The 14,855-nt window shown below is 40.6% G+C and overlaps 1 protein-coding gene across 1 annotated transcript in view; it reads left to right on the forward strand.

The window, feature by feature from the left end:
• The window catches only part of LOC133159856 (NALCN channel auxiliary factor 1), a 48,105-nt gene that overhangs the window by 31,865 nt on the left and 1,385 nt on the right, over positions 1-14,855 (forward strand). The window contains exon 2 of the mRNA XM_061287239.1: positions 13,679-13,850. Within this exon, the coding sequence (XP_061143223.1) occupies positions 13,679-13,850 (172 nt within the window). The remainder of the gene's footprint in view (positions 1-13,678; positions 13,851-14,855) is intronic.

Below are 14,855 nucleotides of genomic sequence, written 5' to 3' on the forward strand. Positions count from 1 at the left end.
AAGCAAAGAGCTCCCGGCGGTGCAGGAGTCATTGCCTCCACATTAATGACGGGACAAGTCGTCACCGGCGTGTCCAGCCTGTTCTGCATCATGTATGTGCATGAGCGGGGGAGGAAGTGTAGGATGAGAAGGTGTGGGGGGGAGGGTATCCAGGAAAAGATTGCGCTGTTCTTGTAGATCTACGTGGGAGGACACAGTGGAGTGGGGTCACGCGGGACTTTGGATATTCAGGGAATTAAGGATTTACTCGGCCTGTTTTCAATTTAAATGCAAATGTTGGGAATGCCAACGCCCGCTCGGGAAGAGAGTAGTGGAAAGGACAAGACGTGGTCAATGTACGTGCAACAGGAGATGTTTAGAGGCCTTGTCGGTGGATTGCTAGCGATTGGCTGATGATGCAAAGAACCCTGCATGTTGCCACAGGAACAATTTCAGGGTCAGCGCCGCGGTTGCGGCAACAGTAAATGCGTGAGTCTCTTTGCCGACATGCTCGCATCCCTCACATACAGTATGTGCTCTTCATAAATGTCTGCCCCGCTTTCATTCATTCCAAGGAGCTGCTCTTGGAGGCTCATTTGCATAATGGAATGGCGCGTTTGGGATTGTGACTGTGCAGAAATGTGCCGATAAATGACTCCGCCGGCAACGTTGCCATCCTCTGATATTACTCGGCTTGGCGGAATGAAGTACGCTTTGTCTCGGTTTTGACTTGTGGTATTATTAAAGTAGACGGAGGAAATGAGCAGCATAGTGACAAATGACGGCAGTAAACAAAGTCTTGATTTAAGCATAAAGCTGATTTTTACATGGAGTCGGGTAGACTCTAATGTTAGGGGAACACTGTTCAGAATCTAAATTAAATGTAAGCTTTAAGAAATAACAATTGGAACTATGATTGGGAAATGGATACCGTTTTTTCGCCACGCAGTTCTGAGGTTCAACGTTTCAAGGCCTTGAAGCACCTTTTTGAGTTTCCTTGTTCTCCTCCATGCTTCTGCTCAATGAATTGTTGAATTGCCAGCTCGGTCCTAAATGGAGACAAAAAATTGTACAATCACTCGGAACAGATTGTTCGAGATTAACCTTGGTCAATGAACCACCACATGCTGCTTCTCCAAGGCTATAGACAAAGACATAATTACCCAAACTTCCATTATGCCGGACAAGCAGGATTCTAACATTAATTCTCATAAAAGTGCAAATTGTGCACTCCTAAAATATCCCTTCACATTAAGATTCAATTGACTAATTCCCGCTTTTTCTCTTGTATTAATGTATGTTCATATTGCTTTCGCCTCATTATACCAAGCAGCCAAGATATAGACGTATTTATCATGTCTATCACCAACTGTTTCCGGTTGTCCAATTTTAGTCAGCAGTCAGCTCATTCTATTTCATTCATAAAGTAATTTTGATTTGGTTGCATTAACCATGAACGGAGATGCCGCACAATTTTTAGGAACAATTCTTTTGATTTATTTTCTTCCTTATAAGCTGTCATGTTTCTGTTTTGATGCGGCCGGAAAATACTATTTTATTATCTTGAGTTTCCACTTCACGGTATCAGCTTCCTTTTATTGTTACTCTTTGTCATTGTAAAGCACACTTGTGATTAATTTTTGTTACTGCACAAATCCAAATGAATCATTTTCTTCATAAATCAAAACAAATATAACTATATATAAATATATTGATTCTATATAATTGTTGAGCTATGCGTTATCTATCATTCCTCAGCACAGAGGAGGCACTCTCACCTCCTTCCAATGCAGACAGTTGGCGAGAGGCGCTCCTCATTAGACTGGCTGTATATGAGTGGGTGGCAGTGATTAACGGCGAATGGGACAAAATGCACTTGATGAGGCTGAATTGGCATATTAGCCTTTATTATGTGAAGCATGTGTTTGCAAGTGGAGCAGAGTGCACAGAGAGTTCCCATCTTCTCTCCTGCTCACAATGGAGGCAGCAAAGTGGAAAATGGGCGGATTATCAAGAGCCTGACCTGGGGACCGACTCAGTCCCTTTCAACAAAAATCACCTTTTCCTGCATACATGCCCAAACGGCATCACGTCTTTATCGCTAAAGCCGTACTGTACTCTTGTTACTATTCTCAGAAATCCCGCCCTCCCACCGCCACCTGCGGCTCTCCTCCATCCTGATCTCCTCTCATCCTCTCATATATCAACTCCCCTAAGCAGTAGTGAGTAGCCTCGAGGCCAGCTCTATTTTAGCCTACTTGGCTATCATATGCTGCTTTTGTCATCACACCCCAAGAGAATGACAGCCATGGAATACTGCATGTGACTAGGGAAGCCTTGAAAGGGCACATTCTCATTTTAAACATCCAGCCCGTCCGTCTTTTCCATGTCTTGTCCCTCACTAGGGTTGCAAGTGAGCTGGAGCCTATCACGGCCAACGTCAGGTGAGAGGCAGGGTACGTCGGTATAGTCACATTCACACCTGTGCGTGTAATGTGTGTACATAAATTGCAATATGAGATGAGAGGCAGAGTGGTTGGAAAGAGCCCTCGAGTTGTAATGAGGCAGCGAGAGGACGTTACGACAGCGTCTACCTACACGGCCACTTGTAACGGGATACGTAGCTTAGATGAATAGCGCCTCCAATGTTTGCTGCAAATATCAAGCTGAGCCATCTTTGCCGGAGGAATCGCTTTGACTTTTAAGTGGGTGGGGGGAATCAGAAGGTGAACTAAAAACAAACTATATCTGCAAATGCATGTGCCATTCATGAGTCTCATTTACATTCATATGATTTTTAGAGCAGTTGAGGGGCTCTCAAACTAAGATGTACGCCGTATCTTCAAAAATTCTCCCTACATTAATTTTGGGCGAACTTTAAATCCCTGATATGATTGTGACATTCCAGCATGAATATTTTTTACTTAGCTCAAAACTCATGCCAATCTTATAAATTCATCTGGGAAAAAATATAACTCTATGACAAGCTGTATTCTTATCTGTTATTATAAGGAACTTAAATGGATGAAACCTCTAACCTTTGGAACCCTTTAAGCAGGTTATTTGAACACAAACGGTGATGCCATTCATGTAGACAGACATAACAATAATCAAATGCAAATATTCTTTATCGGCCGTGAAAAATGACCATTGTTATTCTAGAATAAACACAATGTTTAGCTGGAACGGATTAATTCCTTCATTTCAAAATGTGAAAGATGCCTTGAGATACAAGTGCGCATCATCAAAAGCAAGCATGATCATCTTTGTGAAGGCTGGTGGAGAGCTTGGCAGTGAGGTTGAAGTAATGAGCGTTCAGTGACACTCTTTAATGGATCATTTTACTTGAGGGTACAAGAAAGATAATGATGCTACAACATAAAGGAAGGACATTAATAGAGATTGCTTTTCACTAAGACTACAACAGCAATGACAAGCATGCAAGTTAATGAATTCAAGTTATTCAACTGCTGGCATCAAGCAGTCGTGGTCATTCCAGCGTTGTGCTACGATTTGGTTTCATTTTGGCTTTTCTTTCTCGTTAATCCCCCTCATGGTTTATGACATGAAATCTCCATAATACCCCCTCCATTGTGACTTTCATTTTCCAAAACATTTTCTTAAACCCATTTTTGGATTTCTCAGTCACTAAGCCGCCGCTATGCTTGGCGTGTGACTCTCCAGAGCCCCGTACAGTAACACCTCTGCGCCATGGAAATCCGTCGCTTTGCAGGCCTGCCATGCCTAGCTACCGTTGCTAAGCTACTATAATTAAAAAAAAAAAAAAGATTTGAGTTAACGGTCAATTCGCTTTTTCTTTTCCACTGTTCTCCATGCAAGTTGCTTCACCCCTTACATATTAAAACATGATCTACTTTTAAGCGACGTTATTGCCATTTAGTGAAATCAGATCCTTTTTTTTTTCACTGGCAGTGTGGGAGCCGCTTTGCGCTCTCTCTCTCTTCTCTCTCTCCCTCTGTGTCTCTCATACAGCGCTTGATGTCGTTCTGGCAGCGGCAATCAGATTAATAAGTAAACAAGCTTGTAATTGGCACCGAATGAAATATTCAAATGATGAAACGACACTCATGGTAGACTTTTAAGTACGCGTGGTAATGTCATTTGTCGTTACAACCCCCTCCCACTTTATGTGATGTGAGTGGTGCATATGCCTGACATACATATTCTATGTATATTTGCTTTGCAAACTATACTGTCAGGACGCCTCTTGGCAACAGGCTCAGATATGTGTGCGTGTGTGTCCATGTGTGTGTGTCCATGTGTGTGTTAATCATTTCATCTGGCGCTGTACGCGCCCCTGTGATCTTGCTTTCTGTCTAAGCGCAGCATTGCAGAGCACAAACTGCATACTAACCCAATCATTAAGAGATAAATGAGAACATCAGAATCTAGCTGCAGTCTCATACGCACACACACAGGCAGGCACACACACACACAGATGCACGCAGTCGTCCTGAGAGAGAGTGACGCAGAAGGGAGCGACGGAAGGGAGGGATGAACAATTTATCTCCAGTCTCTCCTCGTCTAAGGTTTACTTCTCCCATCCATCCAACCACCCACCCGCCCACCCTCGCCGCCATCAGCCCTCCTCCTCACCCGCCCACTGACAAATACATTGTACGACTGAATATGGCCCGTTTAAATGTCTCGACTTTTTAGGGAGGGAGGGGGCGAGCTATCGTCAACGCAAAGCCTCGCCTGTTTGACCTTGTTGGTGCATTTGGGCTAATTCTCCACATTTGAAGTTGCTGATATGAGACTGCGTGATTCTCTGTAGTGACGGAAGGGTATAAAGTGATTCACAGGCTAATCCTCCAATCATGACAGTGCCATTCCCAGATTGACAGGCGAATCCTCTAATCATACCAGTGGAAGTCTCAGCGTGCGCTTGCATACATAACCTCATTCTTTTGATATTTGTTTTTTAAACCGAGCATGCAAAATGAACAATAATCAATAAACACTCTTTAGTTAGCTGTGTCTCAAGTCCCCTTTCATTTTTGTCAGGTCACAAGTCATCATAGGTCAATCTTATCTCAAGGTACATATTTATTTTTGCCTTTTATACTTGAGCTGAACAAGAAGTTGGCCTTTAAAGCAGCGGGCCCAGGCTGTGTACCTCCTTGCACAATAAAGTCTCTCACAGCTCGAGAGCGAAAAGTAGGTTAGAAGAGCAGCCTGACTGACGTGAGTTGAGTCATTGCAGCTCTTGTTCTTCACCTTACCTTTGATCATAAACTGTCACATACTCTCCGCGCCCTCCGATTCTTTGATTTCATCCAAGTTTACGTTCCAATATGTGCATAAGGAAGCATGGGTGCAGAGTTTATGTTTAAAGAAACCACATTTGCCACTGTTTGCGAAGGTTCATAGTGTCTTCTTAAGTTTACTATTTCAACAGTTCTTGTAGTCAGACTATTTTACTTCCATTTGCCACCGTTGTCACTTTTGTGTCTCGTTCATGTTTACAAAGGGAATTAGTTTGTGACAGGTTTCGACATTTTGTCTTACTGGATAATAATTCTCGACATTCCATGTCCTAGTGTATATTAATTACTTGTTATCAGTCAAAGCAGGCTGTGGGCTTTTTTTTTTTTTCAGAGGAGTTTTTGATGTTAAAACTTGAAACTTTCACTCTGATGCTGGCTGGGTGTCACGCTTGCTGTCATCTGCCACGGCTGGCTTCAAAGATTACCCCGACGCAGCTCGCATTGTCTCTTGGCAATATTTGGAGAAATACTGTAATCAACATCAAGAAATGGCAACAGTTCGAGGATAGATTACTTAATACTGTACTGTGAATGCTGTATAGAAAGTAGCAACTTCTATTAATTGATTGTTACGAGCTTGACCCTACAAGGCCACCGTAGAAGCCTGTTGGGGTAAATTCCCATTAGACTCAAAAGTGAATCTCACAAGATGATGCAGAAAGCAGCACTGAGTGAAGCGAGATTGCTAAGTTTACATAATCGATACCAAGAAAGACGTTTTTTTTCTTGCTCGTGAATAAATATCAAATGTAATCAGCAGTCTTTCATTTTAAAACGCGGTTAAACTGTTGGAGTTGCGTTGCAACTGTGAATTGCATTCAAAGTGAATCAATATAATGTTACTCTCGAGAGTCAAGCGTCTTACTTGTGTCTTTTTCATTTTTTTTAAATAAAAATGAGCGTAGCATACTGTGTGATGTTTTCGGTGTTTGGTTCTGGTCTGCGGAAGATAATGCTTCACTTAAAAAAAAAAAAAAACTTTACGTTTGTGTCTGTGCATTAATGTGTTTGAGCGAGTCATGGGGTCGAGAGTTGTTTGCATCAGTCCCCCCGGGCAGGTCCAGACCAGATCTCCATTAACACCATTTCCTATTCCTACATATGCTGCCCATGTGCTGATTAACTCACATGTGTCCGTACATGTTTATGCATGGCTTTACTGCAAACCATAGTATATTGGACTTAATGGATTGCTAAACGTGCGAAAATGCTGTTGACAGATAATTATGCTTTTTTTTTTTTTGCATTTGCACGGGGTGAAAATGAGGTGGTCGTCCAACTACTTTTGTACGCTTAAAGCTCTTGACATGCTCTTTTAACCTTATAATCTGCTGTTTGGACATGCTAGGGCTGGTTGATTTTACATTTATGGAACCAAATGATGAAGCACCTTTTGTCTCCTCCGCTGGTGCCTGTGTGTATGGTGCCTTAGGAAGCTCCAGCAGTTCCTTTAATGGCTATATTTAACAGCAGCAAAAAGATAGATTCATTTCCAGATGAAGTATTCCATCATACTAGCTGTGCAGCGAGTCACGTGACCGCCATATATCATTTGATGGTGTTGCAGGAAGGGAGTTATCCTGAGCTTTTAGCCGCCCTCGTGGTTATTGGATTTGATCTCCTCTACGCCCGTTTCAGCGTTGCATTGATCTTACTATCAGCATCTAATTAAAAGTGAAGGCTCCCCTGTTGCTATGATGTCCCGTGAGGTCAAACGCCGACGCTCGCGGGCTTATCGAGTAGCGAGGCCCCCTCGTGACCTTTTGCATTTCACGCGGACTTTGAAGGCAATGTTGCCATTTGAGCATTTTAGTATTGATTACCAGAGGTGGCAAATGTGGTCATTTGCCAATTCACCAATTCATCTCATGGACTTATTGTCAATAAATGAAATGCACTTAAGTCCATTTAAGTCAGTGCTCCTCTTTCTGCTTTGAAATCACCTCTTTTTCTTGGCTTTGACTCAGTTATTATTGTTGTCATTGATGTTTTTATTGTCAGGAATACACATTTTGATAACATAGCACCATGGAAAAAATAGTATGGCCCTACCATAAGAATATAGTTGACAAAGATTTACTTTCACTTCAATGATAAATAACCAGCGTATGGTTTTGCAATCACTACTTACTGTCTAGTAAGAAAGGCAGACTGCGATGGTACGGACATGTAGTGAGGAAGGACGAAAACGACTGGGTGAAGAAAGTCATGTCGTATAACGTAGAGGGAACAAGACCCAGTGGCCGGCCTAAAAAGACCTGGCAGATGACCGTGAAGGCACTCGACATCAACCACGAGATGGCCATGGACCGTTCCCGGTAGAAGAAAGCCATCTCGAGAATCCAGTCCAGCCCAGCGGCGCCTGGAAAACGGACTTTAAACCGATGATGATGACTTACTGTCTCGTAGCCCTGAAAGGTTTCTTTGGGTTCTTTCCAACACGATTATTTTTGTATGTCAAAGCAGTTGATCTATTTTTTTTTTAAATAAGATAGATTCTCTACCTCAGAGTCTAAAGACCTTGGGCAGTATATGCAATAGAAAAATGAAGGATTTCCCCAGCGTTTCACTTTACGCAACCACATATTTATTTTTGAATTAGAACTCAATTTGATTTAATTTTCACAACTCTGAGTTCACACGTCTCTGTCCATTTTGAATTCGAGTTGACGCAAGTTTTCTGAGGCAGTTGTTGACGAGGTCAAATCAGCAATGTTCTGTTTTCAGCCACAAGTGTCACAGCAAGACTCTGTTTATTTTGAGTCTCATCACTACACAACAGCCGAAGGATGTCAAACAATATATGCAAAGGTTATGCATGTGCGTGTGTGTGACTACACATGACAGCACTGCGTGGTTGTTGGCGCAATACGACGACCAGCCGTGGCCTGTCGGTTGACTGGTCCTCCAGGCTACAGCTAAGACAGGTCGCTCTCACAACATGCATGCACGCACATACATGCCTCAAAATAATGATCTATGTCACATTAATTATCACTTCTACATGTCAGTGTGAATTATACCCTAGTCAGCACAAAGGAGCTTGAAGATTTATTTTTTTATTTTGCAGGAATAATATAATGAATATTGTTACAAAAATGCAATTTTAATATTATGCTCATCAGCATCATCATATCGATATAATTTTTTTTTTGCTACTTTGCTACTGTGTTGCACTATATCACTATTTACGAGACATTGTGTGTTTTTATTTGCTGTTGACACAGTTGGCGTGCTTTAAAGGTGCTGGTGCCCTACGGTTATCAATACACAGCATTCATTCCCTTCGCATTACACACATTGCAACCACTAACGTCTGCCACAATGATATTAAGTGGATGCAACAATAAACTAACAGTTTGTTTGTTTTGCCCGCCCGACGTCTAACTTCACGCTTGGTTTGCGTTTATTGACTCGCTGATGTGCGTGTACAGTGGAAATAGGAAGTCTACTTCAACAGGCCTGTTAAAATGCCAGCTTTTGTGGTTTCATAATACATTTATGTGATAGCGAGTGTCTGTACCACACTTTTATGATGCCTTTTATGTGAAGCTTCGCTTTTGCATTTAAATGCAACCCGATAACAGAAAAAGCCAACAACATCAAATGAAGTTTTCGGGGTGTTAATCGTAACTTTGTCATTGTGAGGACCTTAAGGTTATGCGCTATTTTACGGTTTGAAGCATGTCGTATGTACTTCGATATGGCTTTCCATTATTACACAATGACGAGCGTGAAAATCAGAGAAATAAACATATTTCTATATTTATTCCCAATCATGCATTTTGGGAATAATACAGATAGAATATATAATTGAACAAAAGAATGGGAAATAAGCATTGCAACGTCTAATATTATTTATTATTTATTTTAATACTGCACAGGGAACCCCTTTATTAACAGCTTCAACTGTTTATGCGCTTTGGTCAGTGCTGCTGTTTTGTTTAGCAAACATGAAGATGTGAATACGCAAATATGTGGAGGATTGCTGTACAGAGGGTCCTGGCTATGACACAGTTTCTGAATATTTGTTTCTATATGAATCCATCGTTCATATCCTTCAAATATTATGATGTCAGTAGTGTTGTTAAACCGTGGAGCCCCTCAGTTGTCATCTACGAGCATGCATGATTTGATTTGGCAGTGGAAAATGCCAGAAAAATAGATTTTTCTCGCATGTTAAAAGCTTCAAACTGTCAGAGGGAGTAACAGCGCTGAGTCGTTTCCAATCTTCACTGTATGTGTTCCAATGTTTAAATTAACCTTACAGTCGTGCAACCTTTGCCATTCGACCTTGGCTTTTGCATTGGAAATCTCAGGGTGTTTCGCTGCAGTGCCAGTGGAAGTGTGTGTGGATGTTCCCGTGCGCGTGTGTGTGTGTTTCCTCGCCGACTGCCACTAGATCACACCCTCCATATGACTTGCGACGTTTCGCCGCTCGAGCGGTCAGCTCATTTCATCAGAGGCCTTGAGCAGAGGTTTCACCGAATAATAACCCCAATACTACTACTAATAATAATAATGATAATAAATCATCATAATCATAACGTCTGAGTCCATCTGGAGGTAATTACATTCGCCTGCAGCGAACAGTGTCTTCACTGATTAATCTTTTGATTAAAATAAATACTGAAATGGTCCCTCTCCTTTTGTTGGTTTGTGACAAAAACAAAGGAAGCATATTTCAAAGCGGAACACCCTGAAGGGAGCATGCTATTTATTTCTCTGTGGTGATTTCAATACACTCGCATGTTCACTCTACTAAAGAAATCGCAAAAATAAATAAACAACTGAATCAATAATCAATTTGAAGCAAAATGGGAACAGTATTGGTACTTTTACGCTTACACGCTTCAATAGGAATCCATTATTTACATGAAGCTAAAAGAGCTTAAATGTAAATGGTTGAATACGACACTTCTGCTGTGCGGCAAGCTGCTACAGTAACTGCCCCCCCCTACTCCCCTGAAAAAAAGTGCTGACAAGACAAAAGCATGCAGGGCCACTTAAGAGCAATACCACAGGGCAGAGTAAAGGTCTTCCATCAATTACAATCTTATTAGCCTAACTATAATTAAATAATCCAATCGGAGAATCTCGTCCCTGCAGAGCGGGTGAGGAAAGCGCAGGATTCGGATGAGAGGCACATCCAAAACTGCAACAACAACAAGTGCATCACAAAAAAGAGCAACGTATACTGTCTATACCAGGGATGGGCATGAGTACTCAATTCTTGAGTAGTTACCGATATCAAGTACCGATACCACTAATACTTTTGATACATAAAATTTCCTCCCCCCCCCCCCAAAAAAAAATATCCTTCATTCCATTAGTAGCACAATGCACTCACTGCAGCATTCCCCTTTATTTTATTCTTTTAACAGAGAATGAGTGTCCACTAATGAGGCTTTTAAAATGTTTCCCTTTAAAAACCCTCTTAGCAGCGCTTTAATTAATCCCTTTCTTGCACCGCCTTAGAGTTAAAACATTCACGGGAGTGGATGACCTTTGCAGTAACTTCACAATGATCGAAGGAAGGAAAAAGTTGAGTTTTTTTTTTTAACACAATCGATAGGTGACAAAAGGGACCGCCGGCCAAACTAACCTGCGGGTTTGAGTGCATGTTACAGTTGTTTGACAGTGTGAAAAATGTGCGGCAGCAGAAATGGCAGCGGGCTAGTTGGCTGACCTCAAAATCACGTACTTTAAAAAGCAGTTTAAAAAAAAAAAAAGACCAAGCGAGTGAAGAGAAGTTATGAGCGATTTGGTTCCTTTCCGACAAGATTTCCAAGCCATTTTTATCTCTCTAGCTGGCTGTGTCCATTAGCGTCTTGGAGATAGGACAGCTGCATGATGGATCGACGCTCCTTTCTGTGCTTCTATGCTAGACCGATGGTTGGAGAGCTGCTCTAAGTGGGGCTCAAAGCGAACGGAAAAGAAGGGTCAGGTTTTGGGACACTTCATTAGGTACGGCATCACGTAATAGACATCTGCAATATCATAAGGGTTCGTTTAAGTTACCGTATTTTCCGGACTATAAGGCGCACCTAAAAACCTCAAATTTAGCCTTATAGTCCGGTGTGCCTTATATATGGACCAAATTCCTAAATTTAAAGCATTGTGTCATGAAATCAATCATAAATGGCCCGCTGAAGACTATGAATCATGAATCAAAAAGACTATTATTTTGTGATTATAAAGTAATTTGTTGCGTCTGAAGTTGAAGTAAAAAAGATAAAATGGAGTGATTTGATTTCTTTTAAAAATCTGACATAATGCATTAATGGTGCGCCTTATAGTCCGGAAAATACGGTAGCCTTTAATGCTAGTGGCATTTTTTTTTTTTTGCATGTGCATTTTGTGAGGCAGCACAGGGTGGCCTGGAAACTCAAGTTAATGAAAACCAACTTGAGGTCAACCATATCCCAGGAATGGCTCAAACAGGTCTCAGCTTGAACAACAGTCATCATGATTGCCTCTGGCACCTCCTTATAGCATTGCCAGCAATTGATGAGTCAGCATTGGACTCATTGATTTGTGTGCGTGTGTATATAAACAAAAATAGCCAGTCAGAGCGTCGTCCATGCACTTTTTCTTGGGGGTAGTTTTGCTGAGTCTCTGTGAAAACAAACACCACTGGGTACATTTACAGTGAGGTTAGTAATGTTAGCTGGAAAATAACTGTAACAGTCTTTATCGCTAACAGCTAAGATGAAATGGAAACCGTCAGTGCGGGAACAAAAGATCCCTGTGTACAATCACATATTCTCACACATGCATCCATTTCGGGCTATTAGCCTAACGCGCCCATGACATGGGGGCATCTAAGCACATTTTCTGACATTCCCACTCTGCTATCAGATGAGGCAGAAGGCCAATGTGTGTGTATATGTGTGCATGTTTGTCTGTGTGCACTGCGTAGCCAAGCTTATCTTTTGATTTCAAACGTAATTATTATCAGCGCGTGGCATTTTAGCCCGCGTGTAAATACGTTTGCACGTTGACACGATCGGTCATGCGTAAAGCGACGCCCAACTGTGTTTATTGAAAGCTGGATTTAAATAATGATGTCATTGGAAATGTTATGCAGCATAAGGGATGATTATACACACAACTCTCCCCATCTGAGTGGTTTGTTGGTTTGGAGTAAAAGCCAACAATAAACAATAATCAACTCCTTCTCATGTTCCCTTTGCACTGGATGCGGTGGTGCAGTCCCACCCCACAAATGATCAAAAGTGGTATGGTCCCATTTCATAATTTGTAAATAAATGTAATTAATTAATTTTCAGGTTTTATGTCTCGAATCTTACATCATCCTCGATGAGCATAGAAAGTTCAGAACTTAGAATCATTCCAGCTATTTCTGGATCCTTGCTACTTTCCTGTCACTCCTACCAAATACGAATACATCACACATATGTAAACACATTTACACTGTCGTTTTTTTTTTTTTTTTTTAACATCCCGGTGCGCTGCACTTTCTGTTTCGCTTTTAGGCGCACCGATTAACTCCCAGCAGGCGTTAGCTTAACTTGCAGACCTCGCAGTGATTCACAGGAAATAGCAGCTAATGGCTGCAGGTGATAATAAGAGCACATAGTGTGTCTGCCACCTTGTTGTGTGAAGAAGAGAATAGCACAACAGTATCCAAATTATAGGTGAGAAAGAAAAGGAGTTCCTGTTTGCAAACGGCGCTCTGTGAATTATGCCATGTTGTGATTACATATCATTTGTTGTGCTGTAATGTTGTTGTTGAATTGTTATCAACAGCAAACCAAGGTTGCCTGTCAATGAGGATTTTTATTACTTTGTTTTATTTTTGTGTGTGTAGTTTTTATATTTGACATAATTATTTGATTCTTTGGATTCTATTGTTCCATTTCTTCTGAATACAATTTATTCATCTATTTTTTATTTTAATTTATACTTATTGCAGGTGCCATGCTTAATTGGCAACTAATCGATTATCAAATGAATTGGTCATTATTTTTATTTTATATTATTTTAGTTCCAACAAATCATTGTTTTCTTTTGGTCTTGTAGAGCGTGTGCAATAATCTTCTATTAACAAACCTGGATCTATATTTCTATTCCTGTATGCCGACGATGATCTCCATCACATTTTGCTGACAATACACATTTTCGCTATCAGCCAAAGTGTTATCACAAATTTCTATATCAGCATTTACTTTGCATATGGACATTCAGCAGTTGTAATATCAAACCAAACTACTGATTCAGACTTAAATGTAATGGAAAATCCCATAAATTGATAAGGTCCTTACTATCTAACAGCATTTTCTCAGCTTGGATGTCAAACAACATCCGGATGAAAGCTTTGATTGATAAAGTGTGAAAAAAAAATTCATGTCATTGGTCTTTTCTCTGTTCTCCCGCACCTGTAGTTGGCGTACAAGCCATGGCTGTGTTCTCACTACTTCCAGACCTCCCAGTTGCACTGCACTAAGAGAATCCCCTGTAGTCATTACTGCCTGGAGGTGCAGAAGCGGTGCCCCTTTATCCTGCCCGACAATGACGATCTCATTCACGGAGGCAGCCCCAGTTTTATATGTACAGGTATGCTTCTTGATTCTCTTCTGAAAAGACCATACGCTATCACAGATAACCAATTCACACTTTGCATTACTTTCACAATATAGATTATAATATAACAACAAAGTCTATTACTTGAATATGTTTATTATTATAGTATGACTGCAGCAGTAAAGCATTTATACCCATTGGAAATAATAAAAAGTAAATTTATTTGCTGCATTGTTTCAATTGTCATCCTCTTAAAACTTAGATTGTGCCAGCGTGTTAGTATTTTAACATTTCCAAACTGTCATACAAGAGTTCAGCACTAAAATAAAAGAAAAAGAAAATTATTCATGGGTAAACTTGTTCAGTGAATTTTGCACATGCCAGACACAAAAGAGTAAGACTATTGTAAATGGATGACGCCCCCTGGTGGACTTGAGGAGTGCCATGCGTAAGTTGCAGAGGCAATACGTTCATTTTTATTTTGTACTTATTAAGGCTAAATTAGCTCCTATAACAGATAGAAGTTTGTGTACTAATGCTGTTTTTAGCACTTGGCATTGTATACTGTAATTCTGTATTTATGTGGCCAGGAGGCTATGTTCTCAAAGACACATTAGAGATAAGCAGAGAAGTACCTAATTATTTTTTTGTATATAATATTGTGGGGTTGTACTTTGTAACCACTCATATAATTATTTTTGCAATCGCCACTTCATTTCACCCAAAGTTGAAAAGTTCAACAGCATCATGTCTACATCTCCCCCTGTTGATGTGCTTTCGAGATGCCACCTCTCGTCTGTAGACGTTAGAATAATTAATTAAAACAAATATTTACCATGACATATTGTATTATTATTCGAAGTAAAGCCTCTTTCAAAACGTCCTGCTGTTTTCCTCAAGGGATTCAAAAGAGGAATCGATTTTGGGTTAGGGTTAGTACAAGATTCATTTTATTTGAGGAAATATTTAGCAGTTTCATTCCATTTTTATTTAGTCCCATTACAGTAATATATTTGTTTTAACAACATACTAGATTTG

This window comes from Syngnathus typhle, linkage group LG9 (assembly GCF_033458585.1).
Source record: "Syngnathus typhle isolate RoL2023-S1 ecotype Sweden linkage group LG9, RoL_Styp_1.0, whole genome shotgun sequence".
Classification (NCBI taxonomy): domain Eukaryota; kingdom Metazoa; phylum Chordata; class Actinopteri; order Syngnathiformes; family Syngnathidae; genus Syngnathus; species Syngnathus typhle.